Here is a 19501-nt window from a genome sequence, read left to right as displayed (position 1 = left end):
TAGCGGATGCCCTTTTACCAGATATCTCTGCAGAAATTAAACGCCGGTGGAAATCAGCCCAAAACCCCGGCCGATTCATACGCTACCAAAAATACCGTTCGGAGAGAGACACTAACAAGTATGCCTTTTTGAAGTGGCCGACAGCACGGTTAGGACGGCTTCTTTTAACCATTAAAGCACAATACGAAACAGAGCGAAGCAGTATTTATGAAAATTACGGTAACAAAATAGCGAATCAGTTGTCATTAGGGAAATCCCGAGGACTGGGTTCTAATTGGTCAGTGGATGCTCACCGCTACAAGCAATCAAAATGGGTTTGGTACCAGTCGCTCTGCGAGTTCCCAAGATCAAACAACACCCATATCAAACTTTTGGCTGTAGAAAGCATCAAAATAATCGACAAGGAAAAGATTCAAAAGAAGTCTACAGAGGGCATTGTTGCCTTAAACACAACCATTAAAATGCTTCAAAAATTAGGAAAAACTAGTCCTGAAATGATGGAAATAAGTATATTTTTGGCTCTCTTTCTTTCACAATTTTTTTCTCAAATCCCTCTTACATCAAAAGATATAATCACTCTTACCTTCTAAATACATAAAAAAGCATAAATACCCTAATCAAAGGGGGGCCTCCCCTTCCTATGATGAACCTTTCCCTTCAGTGCATTGATATTATTTGGTTATATGATATCAAGACAATGCATGGTTACAAGCACCCTATATGCGGCCATTTAAAAATACAAAGGTCGAAGTGAATTGTCCCTATTTTTACCAGTATTGACAGGGGCAAAGTTTTAAGCATGAGGCTCTAGGACATGGTATTCATACGATACCCACCTCTCAATGATTAAACCAGCACAAATTGGTAAAAGAAAATGTTCATAATAGGGCCACATAGCAAAAACACTAACAATTTTCCACTTGTCCCAATCAAAACCTAGGAGAATAAATTATAGTGGCCATACAATTGAAATATTCAATGAACACATGTAGTTCACAATCTCTTAGATAGGGGATCAATAACAATCTCTACAGAGTTTTCCTTCAAATCACCACTTTGTTTGCTTTTGCACATTCTCCATGTAAGCTTACTCTCAAATAAAATTGAGAGACCTCAGTCTACCATCTGCAAATTTTTTATTTTTTAATAACTAGATTCTTTATATATCAAGTTCACTTGTTGAGTCATAAACTTGCAAGAAACATACTATATCTCCATCACATTGTGTTCTTGACTAGATCCTATAGTGAAGAGTGAAAAGGTTTTGATACGATAAACCCAGAAGGGGGAGGGGGTAAATAGGTTTATCAAAGTTAAAACAACTCTTAAAAAAATCACTAGCACATCAATTATGCAAGAATTTTTATAGTGGTTCACAATTAATATTTTAGATTGATATTCCTCTCCCAGGGTTCAATTACAACACTTGTCTAAACACCTTAACACTTATGGTCAACAACTCTAGGCACAAACACCTAGACCTAAATGAGATTTAAATTACAACTTAGTCAATTTAACCTGATTGACTTATGAGAAAGGGTGATTTGCTTTTTATAATCAAACTCCCAAATGGCTCTTTGTAGACAAATATCAAATTGTATATATATATAAAATTAATTAAATCATGTAATGTTCAAAATGGAAATTTTGAATTTGAAAACCATAGTTCAAATATAGGAAGTAACTAAAACTTCTATCACTTTTGAAAAGTATTTAGTAGATATAAAAATTAAATTAAGAATACTTAGCTCCTCTTTGAGACTAAACATTGAGTAAGTGATTTCATAATATAGCACTTGGAAATCACTAAACCACTGAAGATAATAAGAGAGCTTAGAAAAATTCTTGTGTGGAGTTTTTTTTTAGGTTAAAAAATATTTGGGTATTTATAGGACAAAATTCCAGTTAAAAAAACTAGTCTGTTGCTTAAAATTAGACATGCTCCTAACTTTTGTAAAAAATCAATGAAAAATATTCCTTGAAATTGTGAAAAATATTTAATAAATCCTAATTGTGTTTCTTGTCATTTTGATAGACCACTTACAAAATTTGGATCTACAACCAAGGTTATGACCTCTAGAACGTCTTGGATGTTCATATTTTTAGTTTGGGTTTGAATCCTTTGTTTGGGGTTGGATCCTTTCTGTTACTACAACTTTTTTGGTGGTTGAATTCTTTGTTTGATTCAAATCCTTTATCTTCTATTTCCGACAATGATTGACTATTTTTTGTAGAGGTAAAATCCTACCTATCTTTTATCTTCAACTTGGGTCGAATCCTCTTTATGTAGTCGACTCTTATACAATGATCTTTCCTACGGGGTCAAATCCTTAAATTATTCAAAAACTTACTATTTCTTAGGTTTGGATCCTTGTTCCTTGTTTCTAACTATGTGGCATCAACTCATTTTTGTGTTTCAGGATGATTTGATTTAAAATTCTTCTTCTCTAGTCTCTGACCATTTGCTTATGTGGCCAACTTCATGTGCATGTACTTGACTCCATAAGTGCATGTGATCATCTCCTTTTTTTTCTAGCCATTGTTTGTATTTCACATTATTTGTCTTACCTTCTTAGTATGTATGTGTTCAACTCCTTTTTCTTCTTGAAGTGACAATTATTAGATTTTTTATTTCAATAGACTTCTTCTTGAATATGTGCTTGACTCCTATGATATGGAGTCACTCTTTTAATAATTTCAGTTCAAAATCAATTTGTTCACACTCAATAGCAAAGTAATCAACTTCTTTTGTTTGTTATAATTGAAATGTGGGTACTTAAGAGTAATCTTTGAGCTTCTTCCTCCTCAAATAGGCTTATACATCAATATGTGATAAAAAGGATATAAAAATGAGCTTACATAAATTGGATCAGAACAAGTTATTCATAAGGCTATGAAAGTCACTACTGCATACGTACGACCGAAAGGCATGACTATGAATTTGTAGTAGGCATTATGGGTGTGAAAAATAGTATGCTCCTCGTCTCCTTTAGCAAAACTGATTTGATGATACCTGTCCTAAATAGTTCATCATTAAGTGATTAAGTGTCCATGCCTCATCCTGACTTGGACTAGGCAACCTTAGTGATAGAATCCACTTAGTAGGTTAGGCCTTCCAATCTTATGAATTTTTTTTTTTAATGTAATTAATACCTTACATTATCTATTTAAGATATTTTATAATTTAATATAATATTTTGTTAAAAATTATTTTAGTTTTTAAAAATCTTATTTGTTGGTACATGTTTTATTACCTTGGTTTTTATAATAACAAAATATATAATTTTTATATTAATTAATTATAAAATTGTATTCTTACTTATTTAACACCTTTCTTTATCGATTTAAGATAAATTTAATTTTAAAATAATTTATTTTTAAAAATCTAATTTATTTGTATGCGTTTCATTACCTTCTATTTATTTTAAAAATATAACAAGAATTTATATTAATTATTTATAAAATATTTTAATGTAATTAATTCATGTCATTATTGATTTAAGAAATTTTCATATTAAAAATATATTATAAAAAATTATTTTAGTTTTCAAAAAATCTTATTTGTCGGTAAACATTTTGTTACCTTCTATTTAAAATAATAAAATCTAAAATTAGTATATTAATTAAGTAAAAAAAATTTCTAATATGTTTAACACATTTCATTATAGATTTAGGATATTTTCCACTTTCAAAATATATTGTAAAAATTAATTTAAAATTTTAAAAAACTTATTTGTTGGAACACGTTTTATTACCGACTATTTATTGAAATGAAATATAAAAAATATATTAATTATTAAAAAAATCATCTTGAAATCTGCTTAATGCCTTTGATTATCGATTTAAGATATTTTCAAAATTTAAAAATATTAAAAAAAGTTATTTTAGTTTTAAAAATCTTATTTGTGAGTACATATTTTATTACCTTCTATTTAGTAATCGATTATAATATAAATTTTTATAAATTAATTAGTAAAAAAATTACTTCTAATTTGATTAACACCTTTCATTATCAATAGAGGATATTTTAGAATTAAAACAATTCTTTTAGTTTTAAAAAATCTTATTTGTACGTTTCATTTCCTTTTATTTAGTGTAATAAAATATTAAATTTGAATATTAATTATTAAAAAAATTTAATGTATATAACTCATATCATTTTCGATTTAAGAAACTAATTTAAAAAAATTACTTTTTTCAAAAATCTTATTTGTTGGTACAACTTTTATGGCCTTCTATTTACAATAATAAAATATAAAAGTAGTATATTAATTAATTAAAAATTTTATTTTAATATATTTAACATATTTCTTTATCAATTTAAGATATTTTTTAATTTAAAAAATGAGAAAAAAATATTTTAGTTTTTAAATATCTTATTTGTTGGTACACGTTTCAAATCTGATTAAAACATTTGATTATCGATTTAGGATATTTAAAAATTTAAAAATATTTGAAAAAATTATTTTAATTTTAAAAATCTCATGTGTAATAAAATCTTAATTCAAATCTAATTAACACATTTAAAAATTTTAAGTGGGAAATTTTTCCTGGATAAAAAGACGGGCATAAACTGCAGAAACTTTTGGTCCCATAGATTAAAGAACACCATTGAACATGATAATTTATTGCAATCATGGAAAATGATAGTTTATTGCATCATTCTTTCATTTAGGCAATTACAGGCTTCCCCCCCACCAAACAGAGTAAGAATTAATTAACAACGCGACACTGCTTTCTAATCTCTCCGGGACTTCCCGTGAGTACTTGAATGGCTCCCATCTTCTTCATGGAGTTGGCGAACTGCGTGAAGAAGTCTTTCTGTCTCTGAAACTGTTTCACTAACTTGGCGGAAGCAGAGTTGGTAAGAAGTGCGGCGTCTGATTGGAAGAGACCCTTCTTCTGAGTGAGGATGAGGAAGTAGTTGGTGTCGAAGTTGAGGGAGTTCTGGGGGTCCATCTCTACCGTCGTGGCCGGGTCGGGGGGGTTGCTGCACTGGCTCCTCAAAGTCTGAGCGTATGCTGCGTCGAGCGAAGGGTCTATGTCGTTGTTTACGGAGAAGTTAGCGAGCCTCCGGCCAAATGCTCCACAATGTGAAACTCCGATGGTGTGTGCGCCTGCATTGCACTCAACCGGCCGATTAATTAATTGAAGCTCAACAATGTTGTGAATGCTTCATTACATGATCTGCAGTGATGCATTTTAAAATTTCACAGAGTTTGAAGAAGGAATTGAGCGTAAAATTAGACACCAAACCTGATAGAGCTACGAGATCCTTCACAGTGAGACCTTTGAGCGCAAAAAGCTGTTGGAGGGTGGTGAAGTTTGAGAATGGCGAAGGCAGGTTGCCTGTCACCTCCGATGACAGAGATACTCTTCCATCCTTACGCCCAGTGAATACATCCCACATGGACTTGTTAAACTACATCACCAGTAAAGCACATGAGAATTTAATCAAGTGAAAGCCAGAAAATACGTCTCAAGAGAAGGCAGACGAAGAAGCTAAATTATATACATACCTGGAAAGACACAGCATCCCTTGCTGCCAAGGCGAGAATGTCTGCACAAGACACAATTTCTGGGCACGCCGCCTCCACTTCACTCTTGATGGTGTCTATAGCATCAAAACCTTGGAGCGACAGATTCGGCCTCGCTTTCTTCTCTGATGGGTCTGCCCCAGCCGTGTCCAGTAATATGGACGCATCGCAGCCCTAATCACCATGACCATGCCAAGAACGAAAGCCAACAAAAATATATATCAGATAAAATTAATGTGGGCACTCTGATATGACTCTGGAGGACACAAATTCATTAGAGGAATGGGCAATATATACCCTGACAAAGCAATCGTGATAATGTAAACGAAGCAAGTCTGCAGCAACGTCGGGTTCTGCCGCAGTGAGCGTCTCTGTAACGTTTTTCACTATCTTTTCAGCATTGCGGCAGCTTTTCTTGTAGAAATTATTTTTCAGAGCATCTCCACTGCACTCCCCAATCAACCCAAACACTGAGACTGTAACCAGAAAGAGAAGACAGATTCCCTTCATCTTTTTTTTTCCTCCCCAGAAAACAAAAAAAGCAGAGAAGAGATTTCTGCAGAAGAATAGAACGACAGAACAACTGAAAATTACACACAGTTCACGATATTTGCATTTGATCGGGACTCCCAATTTATAGGCAAAAATTGGCGTCTATCATCCCTCAGTTTGAATTACAAACTATGGTTATCGTCAAGTGGGCGTTATTTTTCTTCCCGGAGCTTCTGGCAATCTTCCGCTTGCCTTAATAAAAAAACACTAGAACATGAAGACTCTTACATGAAATGATCGGAAGAAGAAGATGGCGATATTCGACCTGGTAAAACGCTAGATTTCATGCAGAGATTGAGAGGTTTCGTGGACTTTTCTCAGGAGATCATGTTCATTAGAGTTTATTAAGTGCATGTTGGACCAATTGACTTGAGATCCTCATTCTAAGGGTACTTCAAAATCACAAAGAGATGAAGCTATGTTGATTAGTTATAATTGTGATTTCTCAGCGGCACTTCTCGTTAAAGTTCGGACGATCTAAATGGGAAATTGCTAACAACTAAAGGCTTGTGTAATTATACTTAATTAGTTGCCAAGAAATGGAAACTGAAAATTTCCGTAAAGATTTTATAGAAAAAATTATTAAGCATTTAGACGAAACGTTAAAGAGATGTAAATAAGACGGTAGGAAACAATTGGAACATAATTGGAGAAAATTATTCGCAGTCCGACTGGGAAAGTCAAGTCAGAAGCTTGAAAAAATTCAGTTCGATGGGAGCTACCCACGTTCGATCCATGAAGAGGAAGAAGATAAGAAAGAGATTGGATCAGCAATTTTTTTTTTTTTTTGGATATTAATGAAGAAGAACTGAACTAAAGATCGCTTCATGACTCTCTTAAGTGTGAAAACTCTCCTTGTCGCATTGAAGTAAAACAATTCGTTTCACTAAATGCTACCAAATAGATATTCCTCTTTATCGTAGTCAATTCCTTCACTGTTGACTCTGCCATTTCTTTCGTTCAATGTACTTCCCGGATATAGGAGAGGAGACTGCCGCATTTCTCGTATCTGTAACTCTGAAGCAACTGTAGGGTAGGCGCCTCTGGGTTGCAAAACCGCGTCAGATTTCGAGTGAACGACAGAAAATGAGACAAATAGCTGTGTCAACGACGATACAGCATGGATAAATATGAACTATGAAGTCCGAACGCGATTGTTTGACTAAAACATCATCGTCAACGTTGTTCTTGTAAACGACCTCTCCTCCGTCCCCGCTCGCTCTGGATCGTGATTTCAATAATTAAAAGGTTAAATGAGTTAAAAGTTGTTAAGTTTAGCTTTCAGAAATACTGATAATATGGATCCAATTTTTTGGTTATCATTTTGGATGAATATCCCCGCCCCTCGGTGTTCTTGACATATATATTTTTAAATCTTTTTAGTTGAATATTTTTGAAGTTCTTTTTTTTAACGATCCCTAATCACATTCACAGGACTAATCAAGAGATTTGCTATTTCAATAACTCCCCTCAATGATCGTATACTATAATTCACTACTTCAGGAACTTACCCAGAAGAAGAAAAAACAACGGCTGCTCAAAAACGTCACATGTTCCAGAGTTAAAAAAAATTTTAAAAAGAGAAGAATCACATCTGGCATCTTGATCATGCAGTGATCATGGCAGCCATCTTCCCCCTTTACGTTAATGGCGATACGGTATTAAAATAATAGCAGATTACTAGTCTATGGTCTTCACATTAGCGCGTAGATGGTCCCATATCGGACATATATTTGAAGATTTTTTTTTCATGTTTGACTTCAATTAAACTTCAAACTTAAAACTTCGACGAAACAGCTAAACAGAAATTTCTTGAATCTTAAACTTTCGCCACCGTCAGGCTTCCCGAAATGCTAAGTTACGAATTGTGGATTATGGTTCGCCTTCGCAAACAGAGATCCTTAAAACCTACAGACAAGGGAGGTATCCATATTATACTATAATTAACATACTCGAGTTAATAAGCTTCAAAGGCATCCTAGTCTCTACAGTATTAATCTGTATCGTTGTCAGGTGATAATATCACTATTAGAGAACCCCAAAAAGGATGAGCTCCTACTCAAAATCTTCTACTTATCCTTACTACTATGATAAATGAAGGACCCTCGTTCTGTTTTACATAAGAAATCCGACTAGAAGGGCGTAATTTGATCTGAGCTTTAGGGGAGACTGACTGATAAAAATGATTCTCTTCAAAAAAGTCCACGAACCCTCTTAATTTTGGCATGAAATCTTGGGTTTTACCAGGTCGCCATCACCAAGCTTGTTCATGAGATGGACTGAAATGCTTGTTCATGAGACCTTATTGCTTCTATTTTTATATAACAACATGCATAATGTCAGAAGCTCCGGGAAGATAAACAATTCCAGTTGACTAGACCATAATCACTAACTCAAAATGACGATTGGATGCTGAACCGCCAGGTTTTGCCTATAAATAGATCATCTCTTTCAAAAGCTACATCACACATTCAATAGTAATCTTCTTCTTTCTTTCTTCCGGACTCATCTGTCTCTGCCTTTAGTCACTAGACTCAAGAAAGCAAGATGAAGGGAATCTGTCTTCTCTTTCTGGTTACAGTCTCAGTGTTTGGGTTGATTGGGGAGTGCAGTGGAGATGCTCTGAAAAAGAATTTTTACAAGAAAAGCTGCCGCAATGCTGAAAAGATAGTGAAAAACGTTACAGAGAGGCTCACTGCGGCAGAACCCGACGTTGCTGCAGACTTGCTTCGTTTACATTATCACGATTGCTTTGTCAGGGTATATATTGCCCATTCCTCTAATGAATTTGTGTCCTCCAGAGTCATATCACAGTGCCCACATTAATTTTATCTGATATATATTTTTGTTGGCTTTCGTTCTTGGCATGGTCATGGTGATTAGGGCTGCGATGCGTCCATATTACTGGACAAGGCTGGGGCAGACCCATCAGAGAAGGAAGCGAGGCCGAATCTGTCGCTCCAAGGTTTTGATGCTATAGACACCATCAAGAGTGAAGTGGAGGCGGCGTGCCCAGGAATTGTGTCTTGTGCAGACATTCTCGCCTTGGCAGCAAGGGATGCTGTGTCTTTCCAGGTATGTATATAATTAGCTTCTCCGTCTGCCTTCTCTTGAGAAGTATTTTCTGGCTTTCACTTGATTAAATTCTCATGTGCTTTACTGGTGATGTAGTTTAACAAGTCCATGTGGGATGTATTCACTGGGCGTAAGGATGGAAGAGTATCTCTGTCATCGGAGGTGACAGGCAACCTGCCTTCGCCATTCTCAAACTTCACCACCCTCCAACAGCTTTTTGCGCTCAAAGGTCTCACTGTGAAGGATCTCGTAGCTCTGTCAGGTTTGGTGTCTAATTTTACGCTCAATTCCTTCTTCAAACTTTGTGAAATTTTAAAATGAATCACTGCAGATCATGTAATGAAGCATTCACAACATTGGTGAGCTTTAATTAATTAATCGGCCGGTTGAGTGCAATGCAGGCGCACACACCATCGGGGTTTCACATTGCGGAGCATTTGGCCGGAGACTCGCTAATTTCTCCGTAAACAACGACATAGACCCTTCGCTCGACGCAGCATACGCTCAGACTTTGAGGAGCCAGTGCAGCAACCCCCCCGACCCGGCCACGACGGTAGAGATGGACCCCCAGAGCTCCCTTAACTTCGACACCAACTACTTCCTCATCCTCACTCAGAAGAAGGGTCTCTTCCAATCAGACGCCGCACTTCTTACCAACTCTGCTTCCGCCAAGTTAGTGAAACAGTTTCAGAGACAGAAAGACTTCTTCACGCAGTTCGCCAACTCCATGAAGAAGATGGGAGCCATTCAAGTACTCACGGGAAGTCCCGGAGAGATTAGAAAGCAGTGTCACGTTGTTAATTAATTCTTACTCTGTTTGATGGGGGGGAAGCCTGTAATTGCCTAAATGAAAGAATGATGCAATAAACTATCATTTTCCATGATTGCAATAAATTATCATGTTCAATGATGTTCTTTAATCTATGAGACCAAAAGCTTCTGCAGTTTATGCCCGTCTTTTTATCAAAGAAAAATTTCCCACTTAATTTCTCCTGTCTTTTAACAATGTTAAAGATGACAAAAAATGAAGTTTCCTATGGTTTCCTTAAGGAAACATGGAAAAAGACAGGAATGTTAAAGAGGATTTAAAATTAGTTTTATATCATGCAAATAAAAAATCATAGAAAAGATAAACTAAGGAACATTAATGTGATTATTTTTTATGGTGTCTCTTGTTAAGACTAAGCCTGATTTCCTCCAAAACGGATTAGCCATGTAGGAGTTAATATTCACAATCAACTATGGGTTAGCATTTAACTTCTGACATTGAAGGGGGGAGGGGAAGGGAGGAGGGAGGAGGGAGGGGGAGGGGGAGGGGGAGGGAGGAGAGGGTGGGAGGAGGGAGGGGAGAGGGAGGAGAGAGGAAGAAGGGAGGAGGGGAGCCGATTGAGGGGATAACACATCTTGATTGGTGCATTATCCCTTGATGATCTTCTACTTCGTTGTAATATTTGTAAGATATTTGAAGAAGAACCTCACAAAGGCTTGCTCTGCTCTGAAAACCAAATTTTCATAGAGAAGTACATGAGATGTCTAGATTGATTTCATAATTTTGCATCACTTTTGTGAGATGGCGATCCAAGGAGTCTTTAGAAGGCCATCTCTCCATCTTCATTTACTAGATTTGTTAGTATAAAACAACTTTCATTGAGATTATTTTCTTGCATTTTTTCTTGGAAGCTCATCACTTTTTGGTGATTGGAAGGGATGAGCCATATTTGAAAAGAGGCCTTTCCAACTTAATCAACATTGGTATACCCTCTTTCCAGCTTGTTTGTCCCCCTTTCAATGGCTGCCCTTGCTCTTATTTTATTTGAAAAATCTTTTGAATTTTATAAAAAAAAAAAAGGTACTCCATCATCCATGTCAAATACACAGTTCAAGTTATCAATGTCATTCGCTAACAAGGCAAAATTCTTTGAGGCTCATCTCATATTTTAGGAGCTTACCATTAATCCATAGGTGGTCACTGGTTTTATATCTCTAGTTTCATTAATAGCTATGACCTTGGGTAGGTTCCTAAGAATGAAATCCACCATTTGTTTATCACTGAATGTAGTTTACTTAAGATTCCATTTAATATTTCACATACTCTCAATGGATTCATTGGGCTTCATTTTAAAGTTTTCATATTCATTCATAAGAAAGTTCACTTTGACTTCTTTTACATCAGATACCATTAGAGGTCACTTTAAGCTTGTCGAATACTTCCTTAGTGCTAGATGCACCAATAACTCTGGAGTGCTTCATAGCACTAGAGAAGACAAGAGCAAGTTCCATGCTTTGTGGTTTAGGGATACCTTATTTTTTTCTGCATCTTTGTATTCTTTTGGAAGTTTTACTACTTCTTTGTCACCTTCCCTTTTCAAAGGAATATAGGGGTTTGAGTAGTGATCTTCCATAAATCAAACTTATATCTTCAAATGAAATATTTCATTCTACATTTTCCATTAGAATAATTATTCCTGTCAAACAAAGGGGGTTTTATTACAGACATGCCTGTGGCAAAATCTTGGGTAGAGTTATGGCTAGCCATTGTGGGACCATTTGTAAGATCCCACTAGGATAAACCTAGAGAAGGGAAAGGGTAGTGAATAGGTTTATCAAATTCAAGCATAATTTGATTTTTTTTTTATCATACCTACAATCAAAGGAATGCCTTAAAGATAATTTAACACTGAATTCAATCAATAACCACTACCTCAAATTTTTATAGAGCCTTCACTATCAATATTTCATATTGATACTCCACTCCTAGGGAGGTCTTGCCCTAGAATTAAATTATCCACTAAAAAATTGTCAAATAACATCTACATCCAAAAATCACAAGGGTTTACAAAAGCAACCCAACACTTGGAACTTACGGCCAATATTGACTACATATAGGCACCTAGACCCAATTAAGGAGTTCTTAACAACTCTCAATCAACTTATACAAGTCTTGATAGGTTTACGAAAGCAACGGATACTTATTTAGATAGGTAAAGCACAAAAGAGCCTCTTGAAAGGCAAATATTACAATTGAAGTCAAAAGCAAGCTGACGCCCGATCATAAAGTAAATCTACTAGCAATTCAACTGCTCTAATGTATGAGATTTTAAATTAAATGCATTCAAAAGATCTTTTGAGATTGTAATATGGGGTAAAATTTTCAAATCAAACAATCAATGTAAAAATCAAGGCTTATTATGATGTGACAATCAATAAACCAAATTCCACCAATGAAAAATCAAGTATTAAACTGATATTAAAATCAATACACAGAAACCCTTTGATTTTTTTGTAGTTTGAATGGTATTCTGTGTAATTATGAGAGTGAGTTGCATAAGTTGTAATTAGTCGGTAGTTTTCTTTTACTTCTTATGTATTAGGGCGTCCATGACCCCCTATATGAATAATAAAGAAAAGGGGAGGAGGAGTTCATGTGCTTTCTCTTAACCCCTAAAGTTTCTCTCCTCAATTCATGCCCTTGCCTTCTCCTTCTCATCTTCTCTTGTTTTCTTCTTTCTTTCTTCTTCTCTCTTCTTCTTCTTCTTCTTCTTCTTCTCAAACCAAAGTTATCTATGGATTAAACCTAGAATTCAACATGGTATTAGAGCTGGAAATCTAGGATTTAAAGTAAAGTTGATCAAGTTATGAAAATTTAGTGGAAATAAAACTCAATTCAGCCTTCAAGCAATAAAGGGTTCGGCTTGTTTTGAGGAGAAATAAAAGGCAAAAGTCAATTCAGCAAAATTTCTCCTTAATAAAATAAGTTTCACCTTATGCTACACATTATGGGGGATTAAATTCAAATGTTTGATAGTCACAAAAGTTTCACCCTATGCTTCACATTATGGGGGATTAAATTCAAATTTTTGATAGTCACAAACTTTTTTTTACTCAATCCTAATTATCCCTCTCAAAATTTTTTTCCCCTCATATTGAATGGTTGAAATCACTTTTTTTCCATGTGCACGAGATTCCTTCTTTCCTTGTTTTTTTTATTTGATTTTTATGCCAAAAATTCCTTAGGAATTCAAAAAGTCCTTAGGAATTCAAAAAGTCCTCTTGAAGTTCTCCTTATGTTCTAGTTTGTTGAAGGAGTGGCTGCTCAATTAAGTTGTTAAAACCCTAAGTCAGGGTTTGAAGAATAATTTTGGAAAGAAATCACTAGTTTTACTTTATTTTCTATTGCTTTCTTACCAACACCTAGTTCATTTTCCCCTTTTTTTAATTATCATTGGTTCTTGAGTAATTATAATTCTAGTTGAGAATATCAAACAACAACAAAAAAATTTGAAAAAGAGGTCATGTTCGTGTGACCTATTGGCTGGTTTTCTTTGTTGAATTTGATCGCTTGACATTATAGATTTTTGCATTCCATAGCTTCAAATATTTTTTAGTTTTGATAAAGTCGTGTCCTCTTTCCTCCTAAGTTAACCTAAAGGTGCTGATTTTTTAGAAAAAAACTTCTTTTATAAGTTCTAATGTTTGAATTGTCAAATACTCCCTCTTTGACTACATATGTTGATTTCACCAAAGGTGGTCCCTTGAGGATTACTACAATTCCACTTAAAGGCTTGAGTATTTACTTGTTTGGGTCCCTATGTGTAAAAAGTTTTCTTATCACAAGAAACCTTGTTGAGCATGTAACTCAGCCACTTATGCATGTGGATCAGCCATGTTACCATAAGTAGAAGAGGAAAGACACACTAGTTATTAAGTGGTTGATTAATAGTATGAAGAAACACATGGCAAACATTGTGGTGCACCTAGAGTCAACCAAAGCAATCTGGGACACACATGTTTTGAATTATATTCTACCTCTGATAGTCTACAAAAGATTTATGACTTTTTTTATAAGATGTGCAACACAAAGTATAAAGATAATCTTCATGAGTACTTTACCAAATTTAGAGGGCTGCTACAAGAGTAAAAGGTTACACAACCATATGCACTCGATGTTGCCACAAAAAAAACAAACAAAGGGAAGACCTAGTCTCAGTTATATGTCTTGCTAATTTACCACCCTACTTGGATGTTGTCAAGTCACGGGTAGTTAGCTCTACTACAAAGCCTTCTTTTAATGATGTATGTGTAACCTTGCTACGAATTCAAGTTAAGGAGCCCAACAGTCAACCAGAACAAGTGGAAAATTTAGCTATATTCTCCTAAGGAACAGGTAGAGGTGAGAAAGTTCCTACATCTAACACTGGGGGTCTAAAAAGGAAGTATACCTTTTGTGGGCTCAACAACCATCTAGTTAAAAATTGTTGAAACCTACATGGCAAACTACCTTACTTCAAGGTTAATCAAGCATCAACCTCTATTACATCTACCTACAGTGAAGCACCCTAGGAGTCCTCCAGAGAAAGATTGACTCTATTAGAAGTGAAGCATCAATTGTTTCAGAAGTTTAAAAGTATGATGGCTGCTCCCCAAAGCAACACAACTATCAAAGTTGCCACTATTGGTATGTATTACTTTTTCTCATGCTCTAACAATTCACCTTGGATAATTGATTCCAAAGCCTTTGAGCACCTAACAAGTAAAACTGAAAATATGTCCTTTGTGCCATCATATACTTTAGATCGTTTTGTCTCCATTGTAGATGGATCACAAACTAGGATTCAGGGTATTGGTACATCCACCATTTCATCATCGTTTTCAGTTTCTAATGTCTTATTGTTTCTCAGTTTCTATTGAGTCTTATGTTGGTGAGACACTTGACCAAAAGACTAAATTGTTATGTTACCTATTTTCCATCTCATTGTGTGTTTCAAGACACTATGAGGAAACAGGTGTAGCACCCATGAAAGAGGGAGCCTTTATTATATGGATCCTACAACATTGACAACAGTAACAACAATCACAACAAAAGAGGCTTCCAAATTGTATAATAGGCTTGGCCTGTCCACATTAGCAATTTTAAAAAGTTTAGTTCTTTCTCTTCCTTAAGTTTCACAGTTGTCGTGTGAATCTTGTCAGTTTGGGAAACACCATAGATTGGTTTTTCAACCCAAACAAAATAATATTGCTTCTAGTCCTTTTACTTTAGTTCATTCAGATGTGTGGGAACCTGTTAATATCCCAAATATATCTCAATTTTAGTATTTTTTTATATTAGTGGATGATTACTCGAGAGTTACATGGTTATATTTGATGAAGGACAAGGCTGAGGTATTTCCTATTTTCACATCCTTTTGTGCTATGATGGAAAATCAGTTTAAAACCAAGGTTAAAATCTTTCAGTCTGATAACGCGAAAGAGTATTTTTCCTCTACCTTTCAAAAAATTTGCAAGAAAAAATGGATCATTCATCAATTGTCTTGTGTCTATACACCTCAATAGAATAGTGTGTATGTGAAAGAAAACATTGTCATCTTGTAGAAGTTGATCGAACTATTATGTTGTCTATGAATGTTCTCCAGTTTTATTAGCCATAAGCAATCCTCATTACTTGTTTTTTTATTAACCTTATGTGCTCTAGTGTGCTCAAAGGTACCACCCCCTTCTCCAAATTATTTCTTGATTCAATTGCCTTCTCGTTGGCACCTAAGATATTTGGGTGCACATCTTTTGTTTATTACTTGGGACCTCCCCAGAGTAAATTCCTTCCTCGGGCTGTTAATTGCATTTCTTGGGGTATTCCAAAGATCAAAAAGGTTCTTCATCCTTGAAGAAAACGTTTATCTCAACCGATATTTCCCTTTTATAGCTTCAACCCTATTTTTTTTTTGAGCTCTCCTCCTGGTTTCTTATCATGTACAAGGATGCCCAAGCCACCTATTCCGGTGGATTATGATTTTCAAACCGTGGACCAACCTTCTAAAGACTCTCTCTACACCCACTGATCAACTAGTTGTGGAGTCTTCAGACGATCCCAAGGTATATTCTCTTCCTTCATCTCCAGTAGTGTATGGACCACCTTATGATAATATGCCCATTGCTCTTTGCAAAGAGTCTCGCTCCATTGCTGTTAGACCTCCATCAACTTCACACCCTATCTCTCATTATGTTTCCACTCATTGTTTGTGTCCGAGTTGTGTCTCTTTTTTGTCTGCAGTATCGTCTTCCACCAGTCCTACCTGCTATGAGAAGGCTTTCATTGATCCGAGGTGGAAATCTACCATAGATGAAGATATTCAAGCTATGTAGCACAATTCCACTTGGCATTTGGGCCACTCTTCTGCCAGGAACAAAGGCGATAGAGTGAAAATGGATCTTCTCCCTAAAGTATAATCCAGATGGTTCTATTGTTAGATAAAAGGCTTGGTTGGTTGCTAAATATTACACTTAGTCTTATGGTGTTGATTATGATGAAACTTTTTCTCCTATTGCCAAGATGAACTTGGTCAGAGTTCTTATTTCTCTAACAACTAATTTTAAATGGGAGTTACATCAGTTACATGTCAAAAATGCTTTCTTGAATGGTATACTCTTTGAGGAAGTCTACATGTGTCACCCACTTGGTTATGTGGTTGAGGGGGAGAAAGTATGTCAACTGAATATAGCAAAATATGGGTTGAAATAATATATGCTGGATTGGTTTGATAAATTTACCATTGTGGTTACAACACTTTGGGTTCAGGAGGTGTGAAACTAATCACTCAACGTTTACCAGAAATTCCACTAAGGGCAACATTCTTATGGCGGTATATGTAGATTATATTGTTATTACGAGCAGTGACCTTGGTAGCATTCAGTAGGTTAAGCATGACCTTAATAAGGAGTTCCAAACCAAGATGTTTCTCAAGTACCTCATTGGAATTGAAGTTCTTCAATCCAGACATAGTATAGTCCTATCACAAAGGAAATACATACTTGATTTGTTGAAAGAGACCGATATGCTTGGATGCAAGCCTGTAGACAAACTTATGGAACCTAAAGTAAAGTTGTGTGCAAGAACTAGTAGTGATGTTGATGTTGGTCGGTTTCAATGATTAGTTGGGAAGTTGATCTATCTCATAGTCACAAGGCATATATTTCTTAAGTGGTAAGTGTATCAGCCAATATATGTATCAACCATAACAATCACATTGGGAAGCATCGGAAAGAATCCTTCAATATCTCAAGAAAAGTCCACGTCAAGGGCCGCTATATAAATGTTAGGGTCATATAGAGATTGTATATTCTGTTGATGCTGATTGGGCTGGGTTTGCTAATGATAGAAAATCTACCTCTGGTTATTACAATCTTAAGTGGATTTTTAATTCTACGGTGGATGATCGTAAGGCGTGGATAAGCAATCCGAAGTATTATTTGACTGTTAAACTATTTTTAAAGGAAGTCAAACTTTGAATTAGCATTAAAATTTTGATGATTTTATTCACCCTCCCTCTAGATTTACCTATAGTAAAATCTAACACCATTGTCACAATGAGAGAAAATCTTTGCACATTATAAGTAACTTCCCACAAGTTATTCAATTCTAGGTTGCACTAGCAAATCTAGATAGTCACTTCAAATGGACTCCCTAAATAATCATAAACAATAGCATTAATCACTTAGTCTTTCACATGTCAACGTCCCATCGACCGTAGTTTTATTACAGAACTGAACAATTTCATCTTATTAAGCCGGGGGATTTACGACGCTGCATCGCTCTCTGATCTCTCCTTCATCTCCCGTCAGAACTTCCATCGCCCCCATCCTCACCATCGATTTGGCGAACTGATTAAAGAACTGTTCCGGTTTTTCGAGCTGCTTCGCTTCGCTCGCTGACTCTTCGTTCGTCAACAGTGCTGCATCTGATTGGAACAGTCCCTTGTTTTCATTGAGATTAATATAATAATGGCTGTTAAAAACGCGAGAGTCCCCGTCGTCCATCTCTAGTGTTGTGTTTGGATTGAAGGTAATGGGGCAGCTCTTCCTCAGTTCGTCCGCGTATTCTGGATCCAGAGAAGGATCTGCTTCACCATTTTCTGTGAAATTGTAGAGCCGCTTTACGACTGCACCACAGTGAGCTCGTCCGATTGTGTGTGCTCCTGCTTGATCACATAACACATTAAATTAAGTTATTCTTCGAGTCTGTCAACTACGAAATGTATAACAGCAGAACCGGTAGTTAATCTCTGACCTGATAAGGCAACGAGGTCTGTCAGATCAAGCCCTTTCTGTGTAAACATGTCCATGAGTGCCGCGAAGTCTCCGAAAGGGGAAGGTAAGTTGGCAGACGCTTCAGAGGCAAGCGATACGTTTCCATCTCTTCTTCCAGTCAAGACTTGCCACAAGGGTTGTTGAAACTGCAAGGATGAGTCGATTTTCGTTGACGAATTTGCATGTAAGTGGTGAAAATGACATTAGATTGGAGATTGTTCAGTTCTGTGCGTGGTTTTTGTCTAGACTTACTCGGAAGGAAACTGCATCTCTTGCAGCCAGAGCCACAATATCTGCACAAGAAACAACTCCTGGGCATTCATTTTCAATCTGGGTCTTGATCGCGTCGATAACACTGTATCCAGTCACTGAGAGGTTTGGCCTTGCTTCCTTCTCGACCGGATCATCCCCAGTTCGGTCCAGTAGAATGGATGCATCGCAGCCCTGTAAAATCATGTTCCCTGGAGTAAGACACATAGAAACAAAGAAAAGAGAAGAAGGGACCCAGTCCTTACAGAATTGAAGAACATACCCTCACAAAACAGTCATGGTAGTGTAGCCTGAGCAGCTTGGCCCCCATGACGGGGTTACGTGAGGTGTAGAACCATGTTATTCGTTTAACAATTCCCTCAGCCAGAGGGCAGCTATGCTTGTAGAAATTCATCCTCAAATTATCTCCTCCCTTGATCCCCCGACCTTTCTTATGATCATGTTTTCTGCGATCAGTCTCGAAACCATCGTCGTCTCCTCTACTGATCCCCAATTGCGCAAATACAAGCAGAGAGAGGAGCAAGAAAAGGATAGTGGACTTCATCTTCTCCCGACGAAGGCAACCAAAAAGACAGAAGGAAGGCTTGATCCACGTTCAATACGCAGAAAGCAGTACCGTTTTATAGGCGAGAAGTCTCATCAACTTAGCTTCTGAATGGGGTTTCCTTTCGGTAAACAAATACGAAAGAGTTCGTCCCAAGGCTCGACTCCTACATTTTAACGATTAAGAAAATATCCGTCTGATTTCTTTGATGAGATGATGATTGACGAAGAAGAAATTCGCCTGAGTTGAGCTTGATGACGGTAAAAAGGAAAAGTGATGGACTTTTAGAAAAATAGATTCTAATCGTTCCTTCAAATTCTTCGGTTCCTCGTCGCAAATCTAATCTGACCATGTGGGAGACGCATTATTTTGTCTTGAATCGTCATCCTACTCGTAGGAGAATCGACTGATAACCTCGTCAACGAGAATCAACGGGAAAAGT

At 36.2% G+C, this 19501-nt stretch overlaps 3 protein-coding genes across 3 annotated transcripts; 1 reads left to right on the top strand and 2 right to left on the bottom strand.

Annotated features, from left to right (window-relative positions):
* Positions 1-4644: 4644 nt before the first annotated feature.
* On the bottom strand, positions 4645-6047 carry LOC137957019 (peroxidase 24-like). The gene is made up of 4 exons (XM_068804720.1): positions 5835-6047; positions 5520-5711; positions 5257-5422; positions 4645-5117 (listed from the first exon to the last, which is right to left on the bottom strand). Exons 1-4 carry the CDS (start codon positions 6045-6047, stop codon positions 4714-4716), a joined length of 975 nt encoding a protein of 324 aa, XP_068660821.1. The 3' UTR covers positions 4645-4713.
* A 2589-nt stretch (positions 6048-8636) lies between these two features.
* LOC137956947 (peroxidase 24-like) lies at positions 8637-10019 on the top strand. The gene is made up of 4 exons (XM_068804622.1): positions 8637-8849; positions 8973-9164; positions 9261-9426; positions 9566-10019. Exons 1-4 carry the CDS (start codon positions 8637-8639, stop codon positions 9967-9969), a joined length of 975 nt encoding a protein of 324 aa, XP_068660723.1. The 3' UTR covers positions 9970-10019.
* A 7701-nt stretch (positions 10020-17720) lies between these two features.
* On the bottom strand, positions 17721-19059 carry LOC137957124 (peroxidase 24-like). Its single transcript, XM_068804846.1, has 4 exons — positions 18778-19059; positions 18498-18689; positions 18226-18391; positions 17721-18133 (listed from the first exon to the last, which is right to left on the bottom strand). Exons 1-4 carry the CDS (start codon positions 19057-19059, stop codon positions 17721-17723), a joined length of 1053 nt encoding a protein of 350 aa, XP_068660947.1.
* Positions 19060-19501: the final 442 nt, after the last annotated feature.

The sequence above is a fragment of the Aristolochia californica genome, unplaced genomic scaffold (assembly GCF_029961685.1).
Source record: "Aristolochia californica isolate CCGP_79_NKW_82.1479 unplaced genomic scaffold, dmAriCali1.0.hap1 SCAF_2, whole genome shotgun sequence".
Lineage (NCBI taxonomy): Eukaryota > Viridiplantae > Streptophyta > Magnoliopsida > Piperales > Aristolochiaceae > Aristolochia > Aristolochia californica.
Note: the sequence above shows the minus strand (reverse complement) of the source record. Positions and strands in the feature narration are given on the sequence as shown.